Source organism: Lepidochelys kempii, chromosome 23, assembly GCF_965140265.1.
Source record: "Lepidochelys kempii isolate rLepKem1 chromosome 23, rLepKem1.hap2, whole genome shotgun sequence".
Taxonomy (NCBI): domain Eukaryota; kingdom Metazoa; phylum Chordata; order Testudines; family Cheloniidae; genus Lepidochelys; species Lepidochelys kempii.
Genome location: NC_133278.1, coordinates 1,818,865 through 1,831,727, shown reverse-complemented (window position 1 = coordinate 1,831,727; position 12,863 = coordinate 1,818,865). Strand labels below are relative to the sequence as shown.

At 67.5% G+C, this 12,863-nt stretch overlaps 1 protein-coding gene across 4 annotated transcripts; it reads right to left on the bottom strand.

Moving 5' to 3' along the window:
* Positions 1-6,825: 6,825 nt before the first annotated feature.
* On the bottom strand, positions 6,826-11,946 carry CCDC97 (coiled-coil domain containing 97). Of its 4 annotated transcripts, none has more exons than XM_073321886.1 (5): positions 11,831-11,945; positions 9,106-10,200; positions 8,277-8,519; positions 7,955-8,084; positions 6,826-7,192 (listed from the first exon to the last, which is right to left on the bottom strand). In XM_073321886.1, the coding sequence occupies exons 1-5, from the start codon at positions 11,871-11,873 to the stop codon at positions 6,838-6,840; spliced, it is 1,866 nt and encodes a 621-aa protein (XP_073177987.1). In that variant the 5' UTR covers positions 11,874-11,945; the 3' UTR covers positions 6,826-6,837. The 4 variants fall into 4 exon arrangements, with proteins under 4 accessions (XP_073177987.1, XP_073177988.1, XP_073177989.1 ...); XM_073321887.1 differs by having other exon boundaries at positions 9,106-10,197; positions 11,831-11,944; XM_073321888.1 differs by having other exon boundaries at positions 7,100-7,545; positions 11,831-11,943.
* Between the last annotated feature and the right edge of the window lie 917 nt (positions 11,947-12,863).

Here is a 12,863-nt window from a genome sequence, read left to right as displayed (position 1 = left end):
GGGCACGAGACGAAGGTGTGCAAGGAGCAGGGGTGTGTGTTTCTATGTGCGTGTTTGTGCACACTCGCACGCCTGTGTCTGTGACATCTATGTGTATCTATAGCTAGCCTTGCACACCACTCACGGCCCTCTAGAGCATGGGTACGGCACTGTATGTCGTGTGTCATATCCCCGACACTGCTCGCCCAGGGAGGTGATTCTCCTCTCACGCAGAGGGCTAGGCTGTTGGAGCAGGGGTCCCTGGGTGGTACCCCTGAGGCTGCTGCCCAGTTGTACGCCCCTGCGCCAGGAGAGTGAACCGACGTGCCGAGATGTCCCTGGATGCTAATTTCTCCCCCCCGCCACATGCCCAGTGCCAGCCTCGAAGGGCGAGAACCAGCCAGAGCCACGGGCGTTAGCGGGGGTCATGCCGGGCATTGCTCGGAGGGAGAACGTGCCGCGCCAGCTCTATTCATGCCAAAGAGACAGTTCCCTGGGGAGGCCGGGGCCGGCCCTTCAGCTCAGCGGGAGATGGATTTGCCTCCTGTACCCCGGGTCTTGGCTCTGGCAGCCCGGGGTTCTGGCCGAGGCTGGGGCGAAAAAGCTCAAAAATGTGACACCAGGCGCCTGCAGGGAGCCTCAGCCTGTCGCTGGGATCAGGGTCAGCTGCCCCAAGTGTGTCGGATGCAGCGAGGCTGCCTGAGTGTGCAGAGAGCCTGAGCCCTTTGCCCAAGCACCTCACAGGGGGGTTAACCCCCAGCCCCATGGCTCTGGGGGCTCAGTGTGGGGCCAGAGCCACCTCTCTTGCTGGGCCACCACTGCCCTTCCGCCTCTTGATCCACAGAGGCATCAGGCAGGGGCTGGGCCCTAGATCACGCTGCAAACAGGGCCCCAGAACCCAGCCCCTCTGGGGGAGGGATCAACCAGGCTGGCGTGAGCCCCACGAGCTGCCTGGGTCATCGGAGGGGCTGGGCTGGGGGGTGCAGCGAGAAAATGGGAAAAAGCCCTTGGATGCGGGACCCCCCCAGTGGATCAGGAAAACCCACCTCCTCCCGGCCCCATTGATTGGTCTTTGAAATGCTCTGGGGGGGCAGCATCCCAGCGGGGCCAACCCAGGACTGGGCGATGGTGGGTCCAGCTCCGCCGGCATCCGAATCCCCCCAGGCTGGTCAGCACCAGGGGGCTCTGCGCACCCCCCCCCCACACCGACACACACAGAGCCAAACCCCCTCCCACGGGTTCCTGCAAAGCAGCTGCCGGCGACACCAGAGCAAACACGGACCCCCCCCCACCCCGCATGCTGCCTTGGCCGGCCGCCCCTACGATGTCACCGTGTGGCCCGGGCCCGCCCAGCCCACCTGGCCTGGGGCAGATTGCCGGCACCCCCCACCCAGGACAGGCGAGGGCCTGCACGTGAGCTCTCTGTGTGTGTGTGTGTTGGGGGGGGGCTACCACCCCCTGCTGGCTGGAATCAGAACTGCTCCCATGTGTCTTAGGCCCTGCGCTGCACGTCACTAATGGGGAGTCCCCATTAGCTCAGGGAGCCGGGGGGTGTGGGTGATCCAAGTTCAATCCGCGCTGTTGGGTCCAAGGGGCTGTGGGTCGGTGACGCGACGGTAGAATCTCCCCCCTCAACACTAGGCCAAGCGCACGGCAGGCCTGGAAGTGCAGTGGTCCGGGGGGCTTTGGGGGGGGGCGGGTTGTGCGCTGGGGGCCGTAGCCCTGGATTGAGGGAGAATCTGGGGGGGTGAGAGAGGGCATGGCTCCAGGTGTGGGGGGGTGGATCTGAGGGTGACGGGAGCCATGGGCCCAGTTGGGGGTGGATCTGCGGGTGATGGGGGCCGTAGCCCTGGATTGAGGGAGAATCTGGGGGGGTGAGAGAGGGCATGGCTCCAGGTGTGGGGGGGTGGATCTGAGGGTGACGGGAGCCGTGGGCCCAGTTGGGGGTGGATCTGCGGGTGATGGGGGTTGTGGCCCTGGATTGACGGGGGATCTGGGGGTGGGGGCGAGAGAGGACGTGGCTCCAGGTGGGGGTGGGGGTGAATCTGGGGATGATGAGAGCCATGGGCCCATGTTGGTGGTGGATCTGGGGGTGACGGGGGCTGTGGGCTCGGGTTGGAGATGGATCTGGGGGTGGCGGAGGCCGTGGGCCCCGGTTGGGGGTGGATCTGGGGGTGACGGTGGCCGTGGGCCCGGGTCAGGGGTGGATCTGGGTTTCAGCCTAGCTGCTGGCAAGACAAGGGGCATTTGCTGGCTGTGGGGGCAGGGGGCCATGGAGAACCCCCTGGCAGGGGGGCAAGGGACGAGCCCCCCGGGACTGGCACAGGGGCACAGCGAGGAATGAAGCAGCCCTGCAGAACTCACGTCACATCCCAGCCGCTCAGCTCCCCCTGTCAGCGGCAGAGACGAGAATGGGGAGCCGGGCAGTTCCCAGTTTCCTTCTCCGCCCCCTGAAACAAAGCGTGTGAAATTGGCTGCCACCGCCTCCGAGATGCAGCCACCTCTGGGGTGGGGCGTGGGGGCTCTTTATCCAGGGATCCCTCGCCCGGCGCCGAGATGCAGCCACCTCTGGGGCGGGACAGCCCCGTGTCAGCAGAGCGGCTGCGGGAGGTCAAGAGGGCATGGAGAAAGCAGCTGTGCTCGTGGCCACAGGCCCGGGGGCTTCCCCAGAGTCGGCGCCGCACGACTGGGCCAAGCACCAGCCACGTCCCCCTCGGGGGACCAATAACAGCAGCTGCTGCTGGAGCGAACGGCCAGAGCAAGGGGACTTGGGGTCCCGTGGGGCGCTGGGCTGCAGGGAGCGGGATGGGGGGCTCAGCAGGGGGCGCTCTCCCCTGGCAGGCGGGGCTGGCCCCAGGGTGGCGGTAGGGGCAGCTGGGCTGCAGGGTGTGGGGTGACTGGAGCCCCCCGGCAGTGGACAGCAGGGGTTCTCAGACCTTTGCCCTGGTGCCCCCCTTCCCACAGCCAGGCTCTGCGTGCGACCCCCCCATACGTTCAAAGACTTTTTCTCTATTTAACACCATTATCAATGCCGGAGGCGAAGCGGGGTGTGGGGGGAGGCTGACAGCTCACGACCCCCCATATAATAACCTCGCAACCTCCTGAGGGGTCCTGACCCCCATTTGAGAACCCCTGGGCTACAGGGTCTGTCTGGGGGCACCAGCCGCAAGGGGGACCCCCCTGCCCAGCCCAGCCCCCCTCGGCTCCCCAGGCCGGGGGCCCTGCAGCAGGAGCTGGGGGTGAATCAAAGGCAGGGGCGGGCCCGGGATGTTTAGAAAAGTTTCCAAAAATAGCCCCCAGCGAGAGGAGCCGGAATTTCCATGGAAAGCCCCCCCCGGGGGGAATGTCGGGGGCTGAGTCACTGCCAGGGCCCTGCTGCCAATCCCCCCCACCCCGTGCAGAGCGGTCTGGGGCAGAGGGAATGTGGGGCTGGCAGTTCTGGGAGGAGACTGATATAAACTGGGCTAGTTCCCCCCCCCAGCTCTCCCGGTGCCCCCCACTCCCGACCCACAGCCCCCTGCTAGCCCAGCCCTGGGGGCCCCCCAGCAGCTCTCCCGGTGCCCCCCGCCCCAACCCGCCCCCTGCTAGCCCAGCACCGGGGGCCCCCTCAGCTCTGCCGGTGCCCCCCACTCCCGACCCGCAGCCCCTGCTAGTCCAGGCCCGGCTCCCCCCTCTCCGCGGTGCCCTGGCGTGTTAGCGGTGAGCAGTTGATGACAAACCTTTGGTGGCAACACCTGAATTACCCAGTGCCGGGGACAGGAATATCCCAGCCGCCCCCAACCAGGCCCTGCCAGGAGCCCCAGGGACCCCCCTATGCTCCTGCCCCTCGTGATTCCGCTCATAATGGGCCCGCTGCGGCCGCCAGCCCCCACCCCAAAGAGCTCGGGCTCTCCCTACGTGGGGCTCTCTCAGGGCCTCCGCCCCCCCCCACTGGGGGAGATCAGGGCCCTGCCGCACTGCACACACAGAGGCAGGGGGCTTCCCCAGGTCCCACAGCACATCACTGACAAACCGGGAGAGAACCCAGGAGTCCTGGCCCTCAGCCCGCCCTGCTCCAACCACTAGACCCCTCCCCTCCCAGAGCCGGGGAGAGAACCCAGGAGTCCTGGCTCCCAGCCCTTTGGGGATCGGTGCTTCACCAGCAGTGAGTCTGCCCCCTGCCCCCCGCGGCTCCCACCACTAGGCCCCACGCCCCTCCGAGCGGTTTGTGGGAGTGGTTGAGGTGGCGGCGTGTGGGCGGCTGGAGCCGAGACGTGTGTGTGGTTGGGGGGGGGGGCAGCTGCGGTGGGACCAGGAGGCAGCAGCCGAAAGGCAGGGCCCAATCCTGGCAGGAGCCAGCCCTGGGAGAGCCCCACGTAGGGAGAGCCGGGCCAGGGCCTGGGATCAGGGGCAGGGTCCCCACAGCCGAGTGGGGGAGCGCTGGAGCACAGGGAAAGTGAGCTGGGGAGGGACCGGTGGGACAAGCTCCCCCCACCCCCCGGGACCCTCCTGCACGAACCCTGGCCCCCCCGCTCCTGCCACGTGCTGCCCGCAGCTCCAGGCCCAGCAGTGCTGAGCCCCGGCAAACTCGTCGCAGGCCTGAGGCCGCCCGGCTGCCAGTGGCTGAGCCCCCCAGAGGCCCCTGTAGCTGGGTCTGGGCGGGGGACTCCCTGCCAAGCACTGACCTCGGGGCTCCGAGCAACCAGGCACGACCCGAACATGGGCCGTGGGCTGGGCCAATGCAGCCCCCGGGGCAGGATCCAGGCCAGCAGGGTCCTCACGTTTCCCACAAGGGATGGGGACAGGGCCTGTCCCCTCTCGGGGGCGCCAGCCCTGCTCCCACCCCAGGGTGGGGACTGGCTGGGTGGGGGCTAGGACACGGGGCCTGTCCCCTCTTGGGGGTGCTGGCTCAGTCTGGGCCCAGGGCGTAAGGGTCCGAACCATTCCCCAGGGCTCAGCCCTAGAAACCCATCGGCAGCCTCGGCGGAGGGGGCCCAGGAGGCTGAGCAACCCCAGTGATCTGCTGCATCCCCCCCCCAACACACTCATGAACCCCATTCTCCCACGGCCTCTGCTTTGACCCTGGGGTCGCCCCCTGGAGCCAAGTGGGGCCAGAGCCAGCCCTGGGCACCCGACACATGTGCGTGTGTGTGTCGGGGGGCGAGGGATGACACATATGGGGTGGGGGGAGAGCACCCCCCCGGCCCATGTCCCCAGGTGTCTGGCTGGTGCTCACTCCAAGCTGCCAGAGGCGGCAGAACTGGCCCTGCAGGCGGCAGCTGATTCTCCGCCCCGACCCCGAGTGCCCGCGGCAGCCGCCACTTTCCTTCGCCCACCGCGGGGTCGCTCGTGCCGGCAAGCCCAGCTCATGCCTTCCACAGGCAGCTGCCCAGGGGACCCCACCTCCCCCCACTGCCAGCGCCGGGGCTGATCTAGCGGCGGTGAGTTCCATGGGACAACTGGGAATTCTCAGTCACACCCAGACCCTTGGGGTGAGGAGTCAGGCCCCTGGGAATCTCCTCACACAGGGGTCACCCCGGCCAGGGGACGGATCAGGGGCGTGGGCGGAGAGCATAGCGCTATGGCTATTCTCTGCCCCCAGGGCCCACAGGGGGTGGATTTCAGTGGCTGGGGTGCCCTGCACAGTGGCTATTCTCTGCCCCCCAGGGGTGTAAGTAGGAGTGAGAGAAGCCTTGAGGCTGCTGTAACTGACATCAGGGGCCAGGCCCGTGACCCAGGCCCGAGACAAGGAAGCCCGAGCAGGGGCCTAGCTGGGACTGCCCCAGGGGAACTGGCTTCAGTCACCGAAGAGGAAGCTGGCTGGGACCAGGTATTTCCTGCCCGCTCCCAGCACCCCTCGGTGACGGCCCCGGGCAGTCAGCTGAGCGGCAGCACCCCCACCTGCTGGTGGAATTTCCCACAGGGAAGCTGGGAAGGGATCGAAAACCCCACGAGGGACAGGGAAAGGAACCGAAACCGGTGAGGGAAAGTGAGTCACCTGCAGGGATCAGGATCCTCAGCTCTCCCCGCTTGCAACACCCCCTAGCGGAAGGTCCCTGCGTGGGCCCTGGCCACCCTCCCCCCAAAACAGTGGGGGCTGGAATCAATCAGGGCCCAGGGCCGGCAGGGACGATTGGCCAGCAGGAAGGAGCTCGGCAGGGGGGATAAGGCTCTGAGCTTCCTGAGCACCCAACAGACACTAACTCCTGGGGTAAGGTAAACTGAGGCACGGAGAGGCAAAGTAAGTTATCACAGAGAGAGGGGCTGGGAGCACACCCCAGTTCCAGCAAACCCAGCTGTGATGCTTAGAGAGTGCTCCCCTGGCACAGCCAGGAACAGAACCGCCCCCTTCTCTACCCACTAGACCCCCACTGCCCTGCCTCAGCTGGCATCAGGACCCAGGCATCCTGGCTCCCACCCCCCCCGCTCTAACCATGAGACCCCAGTCCCCTCCCAGAGCTGGGGATAGAACCCAGGAGTCCTAGCCACCCGCCCTGCCCCACCTCTAACCCCTAGCTTCCCCTCCCCTCCCAGAGACCCAGGGAGAGAACCCAGGAGTCCTGGCTCCCAGTCCCTCCTGCTCTAACCACCAGGCCCCACTCCCCTCCCAGAGCTGGGGATAGAACCCAGAAGTCCTAGCTCCCTCCCCACCTCTAACCCCTAGCCTCCACTCCCTTCCCAGAGAGAGAACCCAGGAGTCCTGGCTCCCAGCCCCTCCTGCTCTAACCACCAGGCCCCACTCCCCTCCCAGAGCCGGTGAGAGAACCCAGGAGTCCTGGCTCCCAGCCCCACACTCCCTGTTGCCCCAGCTCAAGCCGCAGACACTGGCTCCTGGATTTCCAGGCTGAAAGGACCAAACTGCTGCTGTTGCAAAACCCGTTACTGAAGAGCTTTAATTGTGACAGCGTCCCCCCGCCCCACGCGCCTGGCCAGCTCCACCAGGGGGGCTGTTCCCCTGAGCGGCTGCTTCCCGGTGCAGCGTCGAGAGGCCAGCGGCTCCCAGCCCTGGGCCTCGCCTCGCCACTGGGACGCTTCCCGCCCTCGGGGGTCCGGAGGCCCAGAGCTGAGGCCAGAAATCCAGCGGTTCCTCTGCCCGCGAGACGGGGCGGGGCAGAGTCTGGGCAGCCCCTTCCCCAGTCCAGCTGCTCCCCGGTGCCTCTCCTGGCTCTGGGCTGCCCATGAGAGCCAGGAACGTGGGGCTAACGAAGCCCATAACGAAGCTGGGTGCCCCAGCCTTGGAGAGAAGGGGGGCAGGGATCCTGTTACACAAAGGTACCTGGACTAGATCAGAGGCGGGGAGCGACCTGGGGAGAGCGTCCAGGGGCAGTGCCTTGCAGGGACACGCCCCCAGCCGGCAGGGGGAAGGAGCCCAGGTCACAGACTAGGAGTCTGGGTTACTGTACACAAGGTGGGTCCTGGTGTCCCCCCACTCCATCAGGGTGCTAGGGCTTGGTGGGGGCGCAGGGGGCCCACTACTCTGCCTCCATCTCCTCCGCCTCCTCAGACTCCTCGCCGTCAAAGTAACGCTCCTCCTCGTCCCGCGACACAATGTCCAGGTTGTCGAACTCCGGGTTCTCATCCACCTCGCTGGGAGAGAACGAGCCCAGAGCTGTGACCTCAGGGACAGAACCCAGGTGTCCTGGCTCCCAGCCCCCCTGCTCTAACCCCTACACCCTATTCCCCTCCCAGAGCCAGGGACAGAACCCAGATGTCCTGGCCCACTGCTCTAACTCCTACACCACACACCCCTCCCAGAGCTGGGGGAGAACCCAGGAGACCTGGCTCCCAGCCCCCACAACCCATACACCCCACTCGCCTCCCAGAGCCGGGGACAGAACCCAGTGTCCTGGCTTAGCACCCCACCCTAACCACTAGACCTCTCTCCCTCCCAGAGCTGGGACAGACGCAGATTGCCCCACCCCCGCCAGACCCACTTCTGCTGTGTCCCCCCCAGGCAGTGGCCCAGCAAGTGACGCCCGGTGCCCGCCCCCCTCACCTGTAATCGAAGTCACCGTCCTTGCCGTCCAGGAAGCGCTGGTGCATGCGGCTGGTGAACTCCTCACGCAGGAAGGCCTTCTCCTCCGTGTCGGGGACCCAGGCATCCGAGGCCGAGCTGGAATCCTCGCCTAGCAAGGAGAGAGGGGAAGGGCACAATCAGCAAGGAGGGGACAGATACCAGCCGCAAAGCCAGTAACGGGCTGTCAGACCCCGCCTCCCCTCCCAGAGCTGGGATAGAACCCAGGAGTCCTGGCTCCCAGCCCCCCCCAGCTCTAACCACTAGCCCCCACTCCCCTCCCCAAGCTGGACAACATACTGACCTTCGTCATCCTCCTCTTCCTCCTCCATGCAGGCGTCCTCCTGCTCCTGCTGGATATGCAGCCGCAGCTGGAGCACCTGCTCCTGGTAGGAGTCGAGCAGGACGCCGGAGAGGGAGCAGGGGCCGGCTAACGCCTGGCTGCCCAGAGCCAGCAGCTCCTCGTCGCTCAGGTATTGGCCGATGTACTGCTCGTAGAGCAGGGGCTCCCGCGCCCGCATCTGCTCGTCGCTGAAATACTCCCCCCCTGCAAGGCAGAGAGAGCATGGAGGGGCCGGAGCACCAGGGCTGGGGCGGTGGCCTCCAGAGGCAGGTGGCTTCTAGGGCTCTCCAGGGCAGACACAGCTCCCACTCCCCTCCCAGAGCTGGGGGAGAACCCAGGAGTCCTGGCTCCCAGGCCCCCCTGCTCTAACCATTAGCCTCCACTGTTCAGCCTGCAGAGATCCCCCACAGGCAGGGTTCCTGTCTCTGACCCACGCCGTCCTTAGCCTCTGCCATGGCAGCCTGTGCGGGGGGCACCTGGCACCAGCTGGGCTGACTGACATGGTCACGTCCTGCTAGATCAGCCTCCAGCCAGGGCACCCAGCGGGCACCAACCTACCCTCCCTGCAGCACAGCGCCCCCTAGCGTTGCCTTGGGGCATCCGAGTCAGCACTGGCCGCCAAGGGACCGCTGCTGGTCCGTGCCCCGTAGCACCAGGACCGGGGTGCCAGACTGTGAAGGCAGAGCCCTCCCTGGACCTCCCCTCTTGTGACCCACGTCTGTGGGGGGGGGTGCAATAACAGAGAGCAGCGCGGGGAGGGTCAGGGCCTGGCGGGCCGGCGGCCCCCTACCTTTGATGAGCTGCTGCAGAGCGGCGTACCTCTTGTTGCGCACCCGGGTGTGGCCGGCCTTGCCGCGGGCGGCCCGGCGCACCTCGTCGCAGTAGAAGCGCACTTCGTAGCGGGCGGCCAGGTGGGCGAAGCAGCCCAGGTGCTCGACGCGCAGGGCCCGCCGGAAGCGCTCCAGGAAGACCACGGGCTTGTCCCGGTACAGCGCCCGCAGGATGGCCAGCTTCTCCTCCGCCGTCAGGTCCGGCTCGTCCTTCTGCTGGCTGCGCACCGGCAGCGGGCTGCTGGCGACGGCCGTCAGCATGGCCAGCAGGGCCCGCTCGCCTGCCTCGGGGGGGCCCGCCGGCTCCTGGGCCCCGGGCTCCTGGTGAGCCAAGCCCACAGCAGGGGTGGGCTCCAGCATCCCTCCCCTCTGCTGGGACGGGCCCTGCAGCTGTTCACCGAGCCTACTGCTGTCGGGTGAATGGTCACCGAGGGCTGGCGTCACCAGCATCACTTCCCCCGAAGGCGACGGGTGCCGGGGCGGGGTGGTGACCCCAGTGTTCTTTGGGGGTTGGTCCTGTGGGGCTGGGCTCTCCAGCATCTCCTCCCCCCAGTGCCACGTCTGCCGAGGGGATTCAGTGACCCCGTTGCTCTTGGGGGGACGGTCCCCCGGGGCTGGTCTTTCCAGCATCTCCTCCCCCCAGTGCCACGTCTGCCGAGGGGATTCAGTGACCCCGTTGCTCTTGGGGGGACGGTCCCCCGGGGCTGGTCTTTCCAGCATCTCCTCCCCCCAGTGCCACGTCTGCCGAGGGGGTTCAGTGACCCCGTTGCTCTTGGGGGGACGGTCCCCCAGGGCTGGTCTTTCCAGCAACCCTTCCCCCCACTGTGACATGCGCTGGGGGAGGTCGGTGACCACGTTGGTATTGGGGGCTTGGTGCTGTGGGGCTGGCCTTTCCAGCATCCCTTCCCCGCAGCGCGACGTGCCCTGAGGCGGTTCGGTGACCCCGCTGGTATTGGGGGGACGGTCCCCCGGGGCTGGGCTCTCTGCCAACAACGGGGAAGGTGCAGCCTCCGGCTCCTGCTGCTCCCTGCTCTTCCAGGCACCCGTGCTACCTGCTGATGAGACGTGGAATTAACGATGGGCCAGCCGGGCTCCCCAAGGGGGGTCAGGGCTGACCTGGGAGGGTGGGGAGAGGAGGGGGGAGAACAGGGACCCACCAGCCAGCCCAGGCCTCTAAGGGTGTGTGTGTGTGGGAGGGTCCACATGGGGAGGGGGCTGCTAGAGGGCAAGTGGGCCCCACGCCCAGCTCTGCCCCTTGGAGTAACTGGGGGACATCCCATGGGGGGGGGGGGGGGGGGCTCAGGGCAGATTTCTCAGATGTGGGGGGGAATCGGGGAGCCCACCCCGAGCCCCCGGCGTCACTCAGTCGGGGGGGGGATCGGGGAGCCCGCCCCCAGACCCCGGGGGGTCACTCAGTCAGGGAGGGGTATCGGGGAGCCCGCCCTCAGCCCCCGGGGGGGTCACTCAGTTGGGGGAGCGGGGGGAGGTCGGGGAGCCCGCCCCCAGCCCCCGGGGGTCACTCAGTGAGGGGGGATCGGGGAGCCCACCCCCAGCCCCCGGGGGTCACTCAGTCAGGGGAGGGGGGGGATGGGGGAGCCCCCGGGGGTCACTCAGTCGGGGGGGGAAGGGGGAGCCCGCCCCCAGCCCCCGGGGGTCACTCAGTGAGGGGGGATCGGGGAGCCCCCGGGGGTCACTCAGTCAGGGGAGGGGGGGGGATGGGGGAGCCCCCGGGGGTCACTCAGTCGGGGGGGGAAGGGGGAGCCCGCCCCCAGCCCCCGGGGGTCACTCAGTGAGGGGGGATCGGGGAGCCCGCCCCCAGCCCCCGGGGGTCACTCAGTGAGGGGGGATCGGGGAGCCCCCGGGGGTCACTCAGTGAGGGGAGGGGGGGGATGGGGGAGCCCCCGGGGGCCACTCAGTCAGGGGAGGGGGGGGATGGGGGAGCCCCCGGGGGTCACTCAGTCAGGGGAGGGGGGGGATGGGGGAGCCCCCGGGGGTCACTCAGTCGGGGGGGATCGGGGAGCCCGCCCCCAGCCCCCGGGGGTCACTCAGTCAGGGGAGGGGGGGATGGGGGAGCCCCCGGGGGTCACTCAGTCAGGGAGGGGTATCGGGGAGCCCGCCCTCAGCCCCCGGGGGGGTCACTCAGTTGGGGGAGCGGGGGGAGGTCGGGGAGCCCGCCCCCAGCCCCCGGGGGTCACTCAGTGAGGGGGGATCGGGGAGCCCACCCCCAGCCCCCGGGGGTCACTCAGTGAGGGGGGATCGGGGAGCCCCCGGGGGTCACTCAGTCAGGGGAGGGGGGGGGGATGGGGGAGCCCCCGGGGGTCACTCAGTCGGGGGGGGAAGGGGGAGCCCGCCCCCAGCCCCCGGGGGTCACTCAGTGAGGGGGGATGGGGGAGCCCCCGGGGGTCACTCAGTGAGGGGAGGGGGGGGATGGGGGAGCCCCCGGGGGTCACTCAGTCAGGGAGGGGTATCGGGGAGCCCGCCCCCAGCCCCCGGGGGTCACTCAGTCGGGGGGGATCGGGGAGCCCGCCCCCAGAGTAACGGGGGTCCCCGCGGGGGGGGTCAGGGCAGAACTCGGGGGCCCCCCCAAATCTCCTCCAGGGGGAGAGAGCGACCCCCCCCACCCAAGGCCTGAGCAAGGCGCCGGGGGACCCCTTTGGGTGCGACACCCCCCGCCCCGCTCCTCACCCGGCGGGGTCGGCCGCGCGCGCGCCTCAGATTCCGCCTCCATCGCGCGAGCGCCGCGCCAGGCCGGAAGTTCCGGGTCCCCCCCCCGCCGGTCCCGCGGCCAAAGGGTTCCCCGCGGGATGGGGAAACGCGGCCCGGGCACGTTAGTTCCGGGACAGGTCCGTTCCGCGGCGGGTGGGGAAGGGTCATTGTTGGGGCTCATCGCTCATTCAAAGGGGACAGATTGGGGGGGCAGCCCCGCACCCCCACCTCATCCGCCCAGGGGCCGCTCGGGCAGCCAGGGTACTCCCCGCAGATACAGGGGCAAATCTCACTGCAGAGGGATTTGGCCCCAGGTGCTGCAAGGATTAGATTTTTGGGGGGGGGCTCCCCCAGCTTGCAGACCCCCCCACCCGCCGGACTAACACCTGCTGCTGGCTGAAAGTCTGGTAAACAAGGGGTAAATTAACCACTGGAACAACTTACCAAGCGGTCGTGGCTTTTACATCAAGCTGGGACTGGTCCCCCTGCAAAAATCTGCTCACGTTCAAACAGGAATGAATGCCAAGAGGTTCTCTGGCTTATTGTACAGGAGGCAAGACCATCCCAGGGGGTTCAGGGCTTTATAATCCGTGAAATCCCAGGGAAAATACACCTTTAGGGAGGAGGTAGCAGTACAGACTGCAGGAGAAACCAGCTGAAAATCCACTGAGCGTAGACTGGGAGCGTCTATTAGCCAAGATGGTCAAGGACACAGCCACAACCTGGCTGTTTCTAAACTTCTGACTTCCAGAAGCTAGGAGTGGATAACAGGGAATGGATCACTCAGTTGCCCTGCTCTGTTCATTCCCTCTGGAACCTCTGGCACCAGCCAGGGTCAGAAGACAGGACCCTGGGATAAATGGACCACAGTTTTGACCCAGGCTGGCCGTTACGTTCTGTTGGAAGATACTGCTGCACAGGGAAGCAAGCTGGTGGTCCCTCCGGTTGCCGGAGGGAAGAGAGCAGGGGGATCTATACTTTTTGGTGGACAAGTTACCCACAAAAGGCTTCC